This window comes from Rhynchophorus ferrugineus, unplaced genomic scaffold (assembly GCF_030347505.1).
Source record: "Rhynchophorus ferrugineus isolate W39M unplaced genomic scaffold, kcgeb_rfMv2 rfM1, whole genome shotgun sequence".
In the NCBI taxonomy this organism is placed as follows: Eukaryota; Metazoa; Arthropoda; class Insecta; order Coleoptera; family Curculionidae; genus Rhynchophorus; species Rhynchophorus ferrugineus.
In genome coordinates this window covers 80,811,872-80,824,817 of record NW_027472580.1, presented here as the reverse complement: position 1 = coordinate 80,824,817, position 12,946 = coordinate 80,811,872, and the positions used below count along the sequence as shown (strand labels likewise).

The 12,946-nt window shown below is 34.8% G+C and overlaps 2 protein-coding genes across 2 annotated transcripts in view; both read right to left on the bottom strand.

Moving 5' to 3' along the window:
* Positions 1-12,946, bottom strand: part of LOC143206550 (limbic system-associated membrane protein-like) — a 95,462-nt gene that overhangs the window by 7,063 nt on the left and 75,453 nt on the right. Inside the window, exons 8-9 of the mRNA XM_076419147.1 lie at positions 8,265-8,414; positions 8,028-8,069 (exon numbers count right to left, since the gene is read on the bottom strand). Coding sequence (XP_076275262.1) covers positions 8,028-8,069; positions 8,265-8,414 — 192 coding nt within the window. The remainder of the gene's footprint in view (positions 1-8,027; positions 8,070-8,264; positions 8,415-12,946) is intronic.
* Positions 1-12,946, bottom strand: part of LOC143200289 (uncharacterized) — a 193,403-nt gene that overhangs the window by 173,006 nt on the left and 7,451 nt on the right. The gene's annotated exons all lie outside the window — the stretch shown is intronic.

The following is a 12,946-nucleotide window of genomic DNA, read 5'->3' as shown; positions in this document are numbered from 1 at the left end:
TGGATGAGGAAGCAATTCGAAGCCCAATTCATGGATTTTTGCCATCATTTTAACTGACTTGTGACGCGGTGCATTGTCTTGGTGAAGCAGCACTTCCTTTTCCTTCAAATGCGGTCGTTTTCCGGCGATTTCGTCCTTCAAACGGTCCAATAACGCTGTGTAATAGTTGATGTTGATGGTTTTTCCTTTTTCAAGGTAGTTAATAAAAATTATTCCATGCGCATCCCAAAATACAGACGCCATCACCTTGCCAGTCGACTGTTGCATTTGTCCACGCTGTGGAGCGCGTTCATGGTGTGCAGTCCACTCGGATGACTCTCGATTTGACTTCGGAGTGAAATGATGGAGCCATGTTTCATCCATTGTCTCATATCGACGCAAAAACTCTTATTTGGATTATTATGCCTGATTACCTTCAAGCACTGCTCCGAATCATCAACTCGTCGTTATTTTTGGTCAAAAGTGAGCTCGCGCGGCACCCACTTTGCACAGAGCTTTTTCATACCCACATATTTGTGAATGATATGATGTACACAATCAGTTGATATCTTTAGAATGCTATTTCATGCAATTTCAATTTACGGTTATTCAATCATAATTTTTAATAAAATCAAATTTTAATATTTTCATCGGTAACAACCTCTTTTGGGCGTCCACTGCGTTCACCGTCTCCGGTGCTTATTTCACTACGTCTAAACTTAACATACTAATCCTTGATGGTTGATATTTCTCGGGGCAGTGTCCGGAAAATCGGCATCGACCCAAGTTTTTGCTTCAACTGTATTGTATTCCCTTCAAAAAGCAATATTTTATCAACACGCGAAATTGATTTTTATCCATATTTTTCGCAATAACAAAAGTTGCTTCACTCAAAATATTACACTTCACAAACTAATGATCTGACAGCTGTCAAATTTCGGCCGGGGATTTCAATTGACCTGTTAGTATTGGCCTATAACATTTAATACCGTTTATAAAAAAGTAACTTTTTTACGCAGTTTTTTAGAAATACTTCTATGGTTTATACAAATTATACAAAAAATGTATAACGTATTACTATTTTCTCCAGGATAGTTTCATAAAGTTTTATCATACTACAGAATGCTGTGGATCATACAACTCAGCACTGTTAATTCTTCATTATTTAGCTTAGAACGTAGTGTTATATACTTAGTGTTATTTACTAAACTCACAAAACTCTTTTTCATAGGTTCCAGTCAAGACAAGAAAGTTGGATGAATTCATTTAAACTATGTAGAGAGGAAAGGGATATGTTTCCTTTTCGGATAAAACAATTGTAGTCATAAAATAAAACAAACTATACGGTGATCTAGCTTAAGAATTTCTGGGAGAACTTAATACTTTAAAGCATGTCTAAACATACATTTTCTAGAGTTCTTGGCGAAATATTGCTATTGCACATACTTATGAGTTGTAAGGCAATTTTTAAAATTAACTTCAAAATTAAAATATATCTATTGAATGTATCCAAATATTATAAGCAAATTTGATACAATACTAGGTACATTTTTTAAACATCTCCAAAACATTACATTTCATAGTACATTTCATAAAACATATAATTCTTGAAATTTAATCTTTGTAAAATAAACGAAACTATGAAATCTTTATCTTCAGATTATCATCGTAAAATATTTTAGTATGTTCGCCATTGATACAATTTTGTACTATTATGTATATATAATAATAGTATTCTTACAGTACCCAAATGTCGATCGTGCTACTACTGGGTACTCTTTAGAATTATTATCTGTATTTATTAACCTTCTTACCAATGGTTATATTGATAATATTTTGCTTAATTTTCTTCAGTACTCTACCATATTTCACGGTTTTTGTAGTATAGTACACTTTTCAAAATTATTATTGAGTTACAGTCACACACTGCAGTCACCATCAACGAATCGATTCTGAACAAATTTGAGTTACTTGATGTGATAAATCACAGTTTGATATTTTTGTTTATCTTTTTATTTTATTTATAAAATAAAATCGAGCGATAAAAAAAAGTTCAAATGTTGGAATGCGGAAATGACGGCTAGGTAACGGCAAATGACGTCAATGTTTTGTAGCGCTGCTGATTGGTGTTTAATTTAACATGGCGAATTTCGTAATATCATGTTTTAGTTCTGGTAAAATCTTAGTGAACCTACTTTTAATTTAGATAACAAATAAATATATTTTTAATAATCTCTTAGCTAGAACTGTATTTTATGGGCAATGATATTTTAGACATTAATAGACAATAAGCTCAGAAAGTTAGGCCCGATCTTCGTACAGTCAAGAAGTGTTTTTTCCTTCCCGAAAACGAGTCTCAATCAAATCAAATAAAAATACATATGTATTATTTACGATCAAATTTCAGCGACAATCCTAAGAAAATCAAAAAAAGCCTAATCTTACCAACAAATATTCTGACTGGGAAAAATTCAGATTAATATTGCAGGAACAAATCAGTTTAAAAGTAGGACTTAAAAGTATAGATAATCTTGAGCAAGAACAGCTGCAAAAGATGCTACTTCAATAGCAAGAGAGGAATCAGAATATGAAGTAATTTACCCCCTAGAAATTAGAAAAATGATAAAAGAAAGGCGAAAAGCTAGTAGAGTATGGAATATAACTAGAAATGCTGCAGACAAAACTACTTTTAATAAAGATCGAAGAATATAAACAGAATTGCTTTCAAAAATATGTAAGTGAATTAAGCCCAGAAGCAGACAAAGATTATTCGCTATGGAAAGCAACTCAAAGATTTAAAAGACCAGTTATTCGAGTACCACCAATTAAAAATGATCGAAATGTATGGGTTCGATGCAACGAAGAAAAAGTTGAATTATTCGCACAATATTTAGTTAACAAATTTCAACCTAATGATATAGAATCTACTATGGACACATCTCCTGTTTATCAACCCGTTATAGATCTAAATCTAAGTATTCCATTGGAAGTTGCCCCTGAAATTGATAACATCAATCCTAAATAGGCACCTGGTATAGATAACATTTCACCCAGATTATTGAAAGAACTGGCACGAAAAGGAATCATCATGTTGACATATATATTTAATGCATATTTAAGACTGAAGTATGTTCCGGAATGCTTTAAGGTTTCACAAATAATTATGCTCAAAAAACATCACAGACCTTCAGAACAAGTCGAATCTTACAGGCCTATTTCGCTGCTATATCAAATACAAACTTAAACTATTCAAACTATATCAAAGATATTTGAGAAACTAATATTTAAACGTATTAAAAATTTTGTAAAAATACTATATTTCCAGTTTAGTTTTCGAGATCACCATTCAATAATCGATAAAGTGCATATAGTAACTGCGGCTATTGAAAAAGCGTTTGAGGAAAAGAAATACTGCCCTGCAATATTCCTGGATGTCCTCACAAGCTTATGATCGGGTTTGGCATTTGGGATTAATCTGTAAGATGAGCAAATTGTTACCGCGTAACTATTGTCAATTGATGGAGTCATATATTTTCGGAAGAAAATTTAGAGTATCGCACGAAATGGCGTTCTAGTAGAGAACTATCCAGCGCTGTCAATATTAAGTTCTTCGATTGATTACCAATGCTTATCGCTACGTTTAAACTAATGAAAAACTGCACGATGACCTGGAAATCAAATGGATTTGCGAAGTTATCCAAGATTTCGCCTTGAAACACGAAAGAAGATTACTAAATCATACTAACGTGGAAGCAATACAACTGCTGGACAGCGCGCAAGATGTCAGGACTTTGAAACGAAACATACCATACGAACTTATATAAAGTGTATACCTTTAGTGTAAACTATAGCTATAAGTTATTATAATTTTATAATTGAGGAATATATATTGATGTATTTTCTCGCACTCGTCTTGCTTGTGAATTAATCCAAGTACAAATGAAAGGTAGTAATAAATTAATTTATAATTAAGATTGTATTGAAAGCGTATGTAATAAAGGTGTTATATAAAAAATAAGCTCACAATCTATACAGTAAAGTATATCATCCAACAATCCAACGGTAATACCATTATCAGCCCTGGCCAAAAACACCTGCCTGACCACACGAGAAAATGAATTCACTGATAATCGACGAAGTGACTATTGTTATTGTCGAAGAAATTCTGAAGATGATACGATGTTCACCGGGTTAGCTATATTTGAATATAACAAATTTGACCAGATACATAAAACAATACATCATCAATGTTAGTTTGTACCCCCACATTTACCATTCGCCATTCCTATATCAAACATATCACTGATATGTATCTATAAAAACCCAAACTGACATTTATCGAACTGATTGAGTCAGATGTGCTAAATTTAAATGCATGTGATTTAATTTGGACATTAAAAGGGTTTCTAAACGGACATACATAACTTGCAAACTTTCACAATGCCAACGTTAAATGGTAACGGGTTCTCGACACGCCATTTTCATACCTGTTAACGTGTGTCGGCCATGAAAGCCATCCATTGTAAAGTTAGCTTTTCAATTATTGAGATAGGAACATCGTTCACCTCGCATAGCTTTCGAAACCTGGACGATACGCGTCACGTACGCATTGATCAATAACAAAAATTTTATTTAGATTTACCCTTAAACTTGTTTTAATGGCGACAAGTTCTGGTATTATGGCGAAGATATCCTTTTTTTGAATGGAGCAAGTAATCACAAAAATTGGATTTTTATGAATTTTATTCATATTTATATATTCTGAATTAGCTTTGCACTGTTTATTGATCGGAAAAAAATACCTTCCGGGTGAAGCAATGTCTTGAGAAGCGTTATAAGGACTCCGACCCATTAGAAACAATAATAGAATGTTGGTTGGCTGACTTCAAACGCGGTCATAGGGACACCGCTGATGCAGAACGCAGTGGACGTCGAAATGAGGTGGTAGCTTCAGAAAATATAAAATAATTTTGAATTACCGAAAAGTGAAGCTGCGTCCGTTACCTAACAGCGTAAAGACATCAAGGGTATGTGTTGGAGTTATATTGCTAGAGCGTTTGACTATGAGGAAGCTCTGTTCAAATTGGTTGCCGTGTCTGCTCACTGTTGACCAAAAATCAGAACCTGTTGATGATTCTGGGCAACGTTTGCCAAAGTTTAAACGTAACAAACAGCAATTTTTGCATTGATATGTGACAATGGATGAAAAATGGATCCATGACTTCACTCCGGAATCAAAACGTTTATGATCTGAGTGGACAGCAATTGGTGAGATAAATCGTTCTGCAAAAGTGATATTGAAATGTTAGAGTGGCGCTGGACTGATTGTGCGGCTCTTGATGATGATTACGTTGATGAATAAGGCCAGTTTTGAACAAAAAACACGCGTTTTATTTGTTATGCTCGGGATTTTTCCGTCCATGTGTTATTCTACTAGGAAATCAATTTGATGAACAGGTAGCATAATATTCTTATTGCTAGACGCAGTTTGGGAATAAATATTAGATCCTTTAAAAGTGTTGAAATATCCATATTTTATTCAAATATCCGCGATCAAGTCAATCGCTTAGATCGATTCTCAACGATCATAATTAAAAAAGCGACAAAGCACAATTTTAAAATCATTGGTTATTATTGTTCTATAACATATTTGAGATTACATTAGTTTACAGCTTTTTGGGGAGATATCAATCCTTTTATTAAAAACAATTTCAAAAGCCATAAAAACAATATTATTGGAAACATTATACATGTTGTTAGCCATTTGCTTTTCATCTTTAAATGGGTGCTAAGTATTTTTTAACCTAACTATGCGACATAGAAACGGGAGAATCTCTGTAAAATGTGTGATGTATATATTTAACTAATTTCGGATAAGTTTTGTTATGTTTAATGGTATTACATGATTAAATTAACTTAAAATATCATCAATTGTAAACTAAAAATTTTCAAAGGCAAAGCTGCACATATTTTTTGATGTTAGAGATGGAGATTGACCATTTGATCTTTTACTTTTTAGATTATTATGTTATTTTCAATTTTTTAGCGCTTATCACCTTAGAAAGCGATTAACATTTCGTGTCCTGTTATGCATACCTGTCAATATATGTTATCTCCTATATAATTATTATATAAAAACTTTATTTTGACATTAAACCATGTTCAGACATATCTTAAATTATTATATTTTTACGCAATACTACATATCATAGATAAATTACTCAAGATTACAATAATTTGAGTAAAACGGTAAATAAAATTAGAATTACGACAGTTAAAGTACTATTGTTTAAAAAAAGGTTTCATTATAACCCAATACAAGAATAATTTTTTTTAGAATTTATGATTAAGTAATTTTTTCTGCCATAAATTATCTTTTTTTAAGCATCTTTTAATTCAATTTTATGTGATATTAACAGGTCAATTGAGAAGTCCACGGGCTACCATAGTAAAACACATTTTTTGGCAAAACTATTTTTTCTATTCAAAATAATTCCCTTGAAGGGTGATGTACTGATTATAGCGACCCTCCAACTTTTCGATACCATTTTTGTAGTACAATTTGTTTTTTGCTTCAAACTAGGCCTCAGTTTCGGCGATCATTCGACAAAAATTTCTTCCCAGCGAGCATTGTTTTGAGATCTGAGAACAGGAAATAGTCTCTGTGGGTCAGAGCTGGAGAACACGGTGGATGAGAAAGCAATTCGAGGCCCAATTCATGGATTTTGCCATTGCTTTCACTGACTTGTGACACGGTGCATTGTCTTGGTGAACCAGCACATTCTTTTTCTTCAAATGCGGCCGTTTTTCGGCGATTTCGTCCTTCAAACGATCCAGTAACGCTATGTCATAGTCGCTGTTGATGGTCCTTCCTTTTTCAAGGTAGTAAATGAAAATTATTCCATGCGCATCCCAAAATACAGACGCCATAACCTTGCCAGCCGACTGTTGCGTTTTTCCATGCTTGGAGCGGGTTCATCGTGTGTAGTCCACTCGAATGACTGTCGATTAGACTTTGGAGTAAATGATGGAGCCATATTTCATCCATTGTCATATATCGACGCAAAAACTCGGCAAAAACACTGGTCCGAATCATCAACTTGTCGTTCACATTCGGCACCCACTTTGCACAGAGTTTTCTCATACCCAAATATTCGTGAATCACATGATGTACACGTTCAGTTGATATCTTTAGAATGTCTATTATTTCATTCAATTTCAATTTACGGTCATTCAAAACCATTTTGTGGATTTTTTAAATGTTTTATTCGGTAACAACCTCTTTTGGCCGTCCACTGCGTTCACCGTCTTCGGTGCTCATTTCACCACGTCTAAACTTAGCATACCAATCCTTGATGGTTGATTCTCCTGGGGCAATGTCCGGAAACTGTATTTTTTCCCTTCAAAAAGCAATATTTTTTCAACACGCTAAATTCCTTTTTATCCATTTTTTTTTCACAATAGCAAAAGTTGCTTCACTCAAAATGCTTTAATTCACAAACTATCCGACAGCTGTCAAATTTATACACGCAACTTTGGAGGGTTAGGGCTAACTAAAAAATCATATGGATTTAATTCTAGTAGCGCCATCTATGTGTCAGGCCAGGGACGTTTCAATCGACCTGTTACTAAATGTAAAATGTGTTTTGTTATTCATAAATGTTAATATCTATATGCCAGTGTATGTAGTTTCAAACAAAATGTCAGAAAACTTTATTAAGAAAACCAAGCTTGTTTATGTATTATTATCTGAAATTACTACGTTTGTGCTATTCATAGATTATTTTAAAAAAGGTTTCACTACAACAGAAGACAAGAAAGAATAAAACAAATATTTTGTGTTAATTTTCAGTTTCAGCAGTAAGTTTTTTCTTACCTAAGAATACTCTTATATTCTAATACTATTTTGACGTCAAACGATAGCTCGTTAAAATAATTGATGAACATTTCATTTGACGGTAATACATTGAAACAGTCGTATTCTAAATGCATTTCGATGTGAATTCACAATTATATATTGATGATGATTATTTCTTTCATATACTTACCATTATCAATTCCATTTAATAGTTTGGATGGCTTGGGAATCGCTACAACAAAAAACAGGTATATAAATAGACATCAAATAAGGTCATAATAATTCGATGTTATACTCGACGCGTGGTAGTGGAAATATCTTTCAGTTGCAGTGATTACGTCACGAGGACGATTGTCGGGCGCGATGCCGACGTCAGCGAGAACTAACCTGCCCCTCGCCGCGCACAGCCCTAATTCGGGCGACTTACCAAACAGCTGGATCGTGCCGTCTGTTTCCCCCAGCGCATTTTTCGCTATGCATTTGTATTTCCCGTAGTCTGATTGGCTGACGTGTTCGATTTTCAGCTTCATGTAAGTCTTGTAGTTGTGCGATTTTTGCAGCGGCTCATAGCGGCCATCTGGAAGGTAAAGGAACATTGTAAAGGACGAATAACGTTATTGCCAAAGGAAATATATAGTATAAAAACAAAATACACCCACAATGTTATAAGCATCTTGAAGATATTTTTAGGTTTTTTCTCTACAAGGGGGATTTATATAAAAACGGCAATTTTACTGTTTCCCTTAGCACGTAATTCCGATCTAGAGGATTCCATGTTCGACTGTTCTTTGGTTTATGAAGAGGCTGGAGGAAAGCGGTACAGCCATGACTAGGCGCGAGGTAACTTCATCTGTTGCACAACGCATCATCATAAAGTTTTCAACTAATGGAGGTGTTAAAACATCTGTAATTTTCGTTTCGAGGGTACATTTTAGGGATCTCTCAGAATCGGGTGTATGTGTGAATCAGAGAATTCACGGATGGGCTAGAACGTGTTGAAAATGAAAGTCATGATAACTAATCATCCTGGGTTTATAAAAATTAGTACTCGCTGAGTTACAAAGAAAATCAAAAACAGGTCAGGTCGGAGATCAGTGAAAAACATCTGAATCGATTTCGGCAAGAAGGGGAGGTTTTTCAGGGGACATCTTGTCACTTGTGATGAGAGACTTGTGTGAATAAATGTTTAATTTGTGTCAAACTTGTTTTGCTTAATATATGGTATATAAATCAATAAATTTATTTTACAAAATTACCGTTTATATTCGATTCTCCCTCGTATAATAAGAATATATATATGACAATCTTACTTTTCTTCTTTATATTAATATTATATATTTATCGACTTAGCGAAAATTTTTCCCTTCCTTATTAAGAGAAACGGGAACACCTGGAATCTTATATGGAGGAAGAATTTTTAGGTCTGAAATGTTTGTGTAATATGCTCTCCAATTAGATATATTCTAATAAAACCAAAATACGTCCAAATCAAGCATCAAGTAATAGTCTTCAGATCGGCAACTCAAAATATATTTGAGGCCCTGGTGGACTCCATTGCCAGCTCCAAATCTTGCACCTCGTTTCACTTGTACGTATGTTATATCAACAACGGAGGCATAATTTTTAATGTGAAAATCCGACAACGTTGTACCGAAATGCCAGCAGCAGTTTTCAATTAGAAGATTAATCTTTAAATTTTACATTTAGAATATTGATAAATATTGATAATAAAGAATATTGAAACCGAAACTTAGTGTGTTAAAACATTATTAAACGAGATTATTTAGTGTTACTTTCGATTATTCCTGTATTATTGGAATTATTAAAGAATTATGGCAATTTTGTATAAAAAACTATTATAATTTTGTATAAAAAACGGTCGTAAAATTATATTTTTATAAATTTAATATTAAGTTTAATATTAAGTTTTTGTAAAGAGAACAGATTAATGTATATATTAATGTATATACAATTATGAAATAAAAACCTGACATATACGAAGGATATTTCGTCCACAATTAGTAAGGGTTTTTATGAAAGTGTGGTTAGCGCAGAGGTCAAGGAGACGGGACGTTCCTCCTACTGTTGCGATTGCTGCAGATTTAAATCATCTGGGGCATGGACGTGCTTTATTTTTGTGATTGTAATTGTAAATGTCTTTATAGGCAACAGTGGGAAATCTAACATGGAATAACTGGGTTGGTTTCTAAATTGGTTACTGGCCAGTCGGTAGGCTTCATGCCCAGGACGTTGGTTCGGAGCCAGATTCGTTGTTAGACCTTAGATAAAAAATAACAGATATAATTTAGAGAGAGATACATCCGACTATTTTGTAATATATACGCACGCAAATCTTTGGTAAATTATTTCAAATAAAAGACGTGAAAGAAAAATGATTATTGCTTGCCCGATGATTATGCCAGAACGAAAAAAATTTGTGGACCGCCTCGAGAGGCTTGGTAAAATCCGACCAAGAAAATGATCCCAGTGGTGCCAGTAACCAGGCTGGGTAAGACCGGATGTTTTCTGGGATGATTTCGAAAGTTGGTAATTCGCCAGTCAGTAGGTTTAATGCCGAGGACAGTGGTTCGGACCCCACGTTAAAGTATGGGTCCATTCTAGTAAAAAGGAGAATTTAAAATATACAAAAAAAAAATCCAAATATTTGTAAATTTTTATTTATGGAAACAATTTTAGAAAAAAATAACTGATATAATTTAGAAAGAGATACAACCGAACATTATATAAAATATACGCACGCAAATCTTTGGTAGATAATTTCAGATAAAAGACGTGAAAGAAAAATGATTATTGCTTGACCGATGATTATGCCAGAAGGAAATAAATTTGTGGACCGCCTCGAGAGGCTTGGCGGGGCCTATTTTTCAAGACGCCACGGCCAAAGAGAAAAGGGAGAAGAATAGGTTATAAAATATTTTTAACAGGTTAAGCGGGCGGTCCATGTGAAACGTGTGAAATATAAGAAAGCGAGGATCCCGTTCCATTTGTTAGAGGAGAGCAAGTCAGTTGAGGCAGGCCGGTTTCAAGGAAAATCCTTGTTATGATATATTTATATAAAAAAAATAATAACTTTTATTTATGGCATGTTGTTGCGGTCGGTTGCTTCGTGCGCTCTCGAGAAGATTATATACGAATTAGGTGCATGTGATGAAAATATCGGCATGGGAGCATTGACCACGATTAAGAGTTTTACTGAAAATATTTTGTGGCCGGAAATAATTTATATAAGAGCATGAAATAGCAACTTTATTAAAGTGTAGAAAAGCTGTAATAGTTAAATTTAGAGAGATTATATTGTATTATTTTTATATTATGTTATATGGCAATATTTCAACTTCTACTCTTCTACTTTATTATCTAAAATAACTTCGTAGTTACCGCTACGACCCTTTAGACCACCAAGCATTCACCTACAGTAAGTTCAAATGTTGACAATGCCAGTGGATTGGTACCATGCACTTCCCGCCTATTTTTTTCTCTACTCCCTTATAATAGTACCACTATCATAGCGCTACCGTACTTCCTTTACCTAACCTGATATCCTGTCCATTCTCTCGTCGACCACATGTATCAATTCAACATCGTAATAAACAAGTATTTCTTCAATCAGTGTTTTTAGTTCCCGTGCAAATTCCTTCCAGAAATAGTAGTGAGTGTTTGGACAAACAATCGCATCGACCGCCACACGTTTATTCCGACCGACCGACCAGACGAACATTCCTACAATTGGTAACTCCGGCGCGATCAAAGTGCCTAACAGGTACCAGCTCAACATAAGCTACTCGACAGGTGCTTGACATATGGTCGACGTTATTTCACGAGACTAGCCTGATGGACGAAAACCACAGAAGCCTATAATGCATAACATCAACACATCAACTTGAATCACGAAATGGAACACGTAAGGCACCACGCTTATAGGTACCCTCAAACAAATCGGAACGCTCCAAGACGAACGACGTCCTACTACAATTTTGATGGCAGCTGATCCCATAACCCCGAACCCATAAACCCTCGCTCAGGTTCGGATCCCCATCTCATAAGCAGTCCCTAGGCGGTTCATAGCGTAATTGCGGGTGCACTCGGGAACCTGCAACACATAGAGGTACGTTCCACGGCAGCTCCACTGGGAGGGGTGTGATGCAGCGATCGCTAAAACCCTTTAGGCCACGACGCATTCACCTACAGCAAGTTCAAAGGCTGGCAACGCCGGTAGAGTGGTACCATGCGGTTCCCGGCTATAAAAGGCCACCATGACGACGTCTCGCTCTATTTTCTTTTGTCTACCCCCTTACAAAGGTCGGTATGAATGTGTGGTTGTTGATACGATTATTTGTCCGAACACTCACTACTATTTTTGGAAGAAATTTGCACGGGAACTAAAAACACTGATTGAAGAAATACTTGTTGATTGCAATATTAAACTATACATGTGATCGATGGGAGAAATGACAGGTTTTTAGGTTAGGTAAAGGAAGTACGGTAGCGCTGTGTAAGTGGTACCACTAAGTGTTCGGCCAAACAATCGTATCGACAACCACAAATTCATACCGACCCATCGAACAGATGAACATTCCTACAACTTCATTACTTTAATGGCCATCACGGAAGCTATTCAATCTTGATAAAGTGACTATTTGATACATAGTTACTTTAGAACTGATAATCTATGGTAGGTAGTTAATTTTTTTTGTATAGAAAATAAACATGTTTAGATTTCATAACATTCAATTTCATTAGCTAATTCCTAGTCCACTCAGTGATTTTATTAACAACTGTTTGTACTGTATTCACGGTTGTCTCAGTATTGTTGATTGTAGTGAACAGAGCAGTACCACTATTAAATGTGGCCATTGCTAATCCTTCACATTTAGAAAATTCACCAGTATAGAATACATATAATGTAGCTTCAAGGACACTACCTAACCTACATAGATGGTTTTCAAATCTGAATATTCATCACTGTATTATATTCTGCAATAATGAGTAGTAATAAATTAAAATAGAATTAATATAGACTAAAGTAATTTATCCTTAGAAAGTCAATGAAGGCAATTGACATACAAAACGAACTTGGCGGTGCTTATT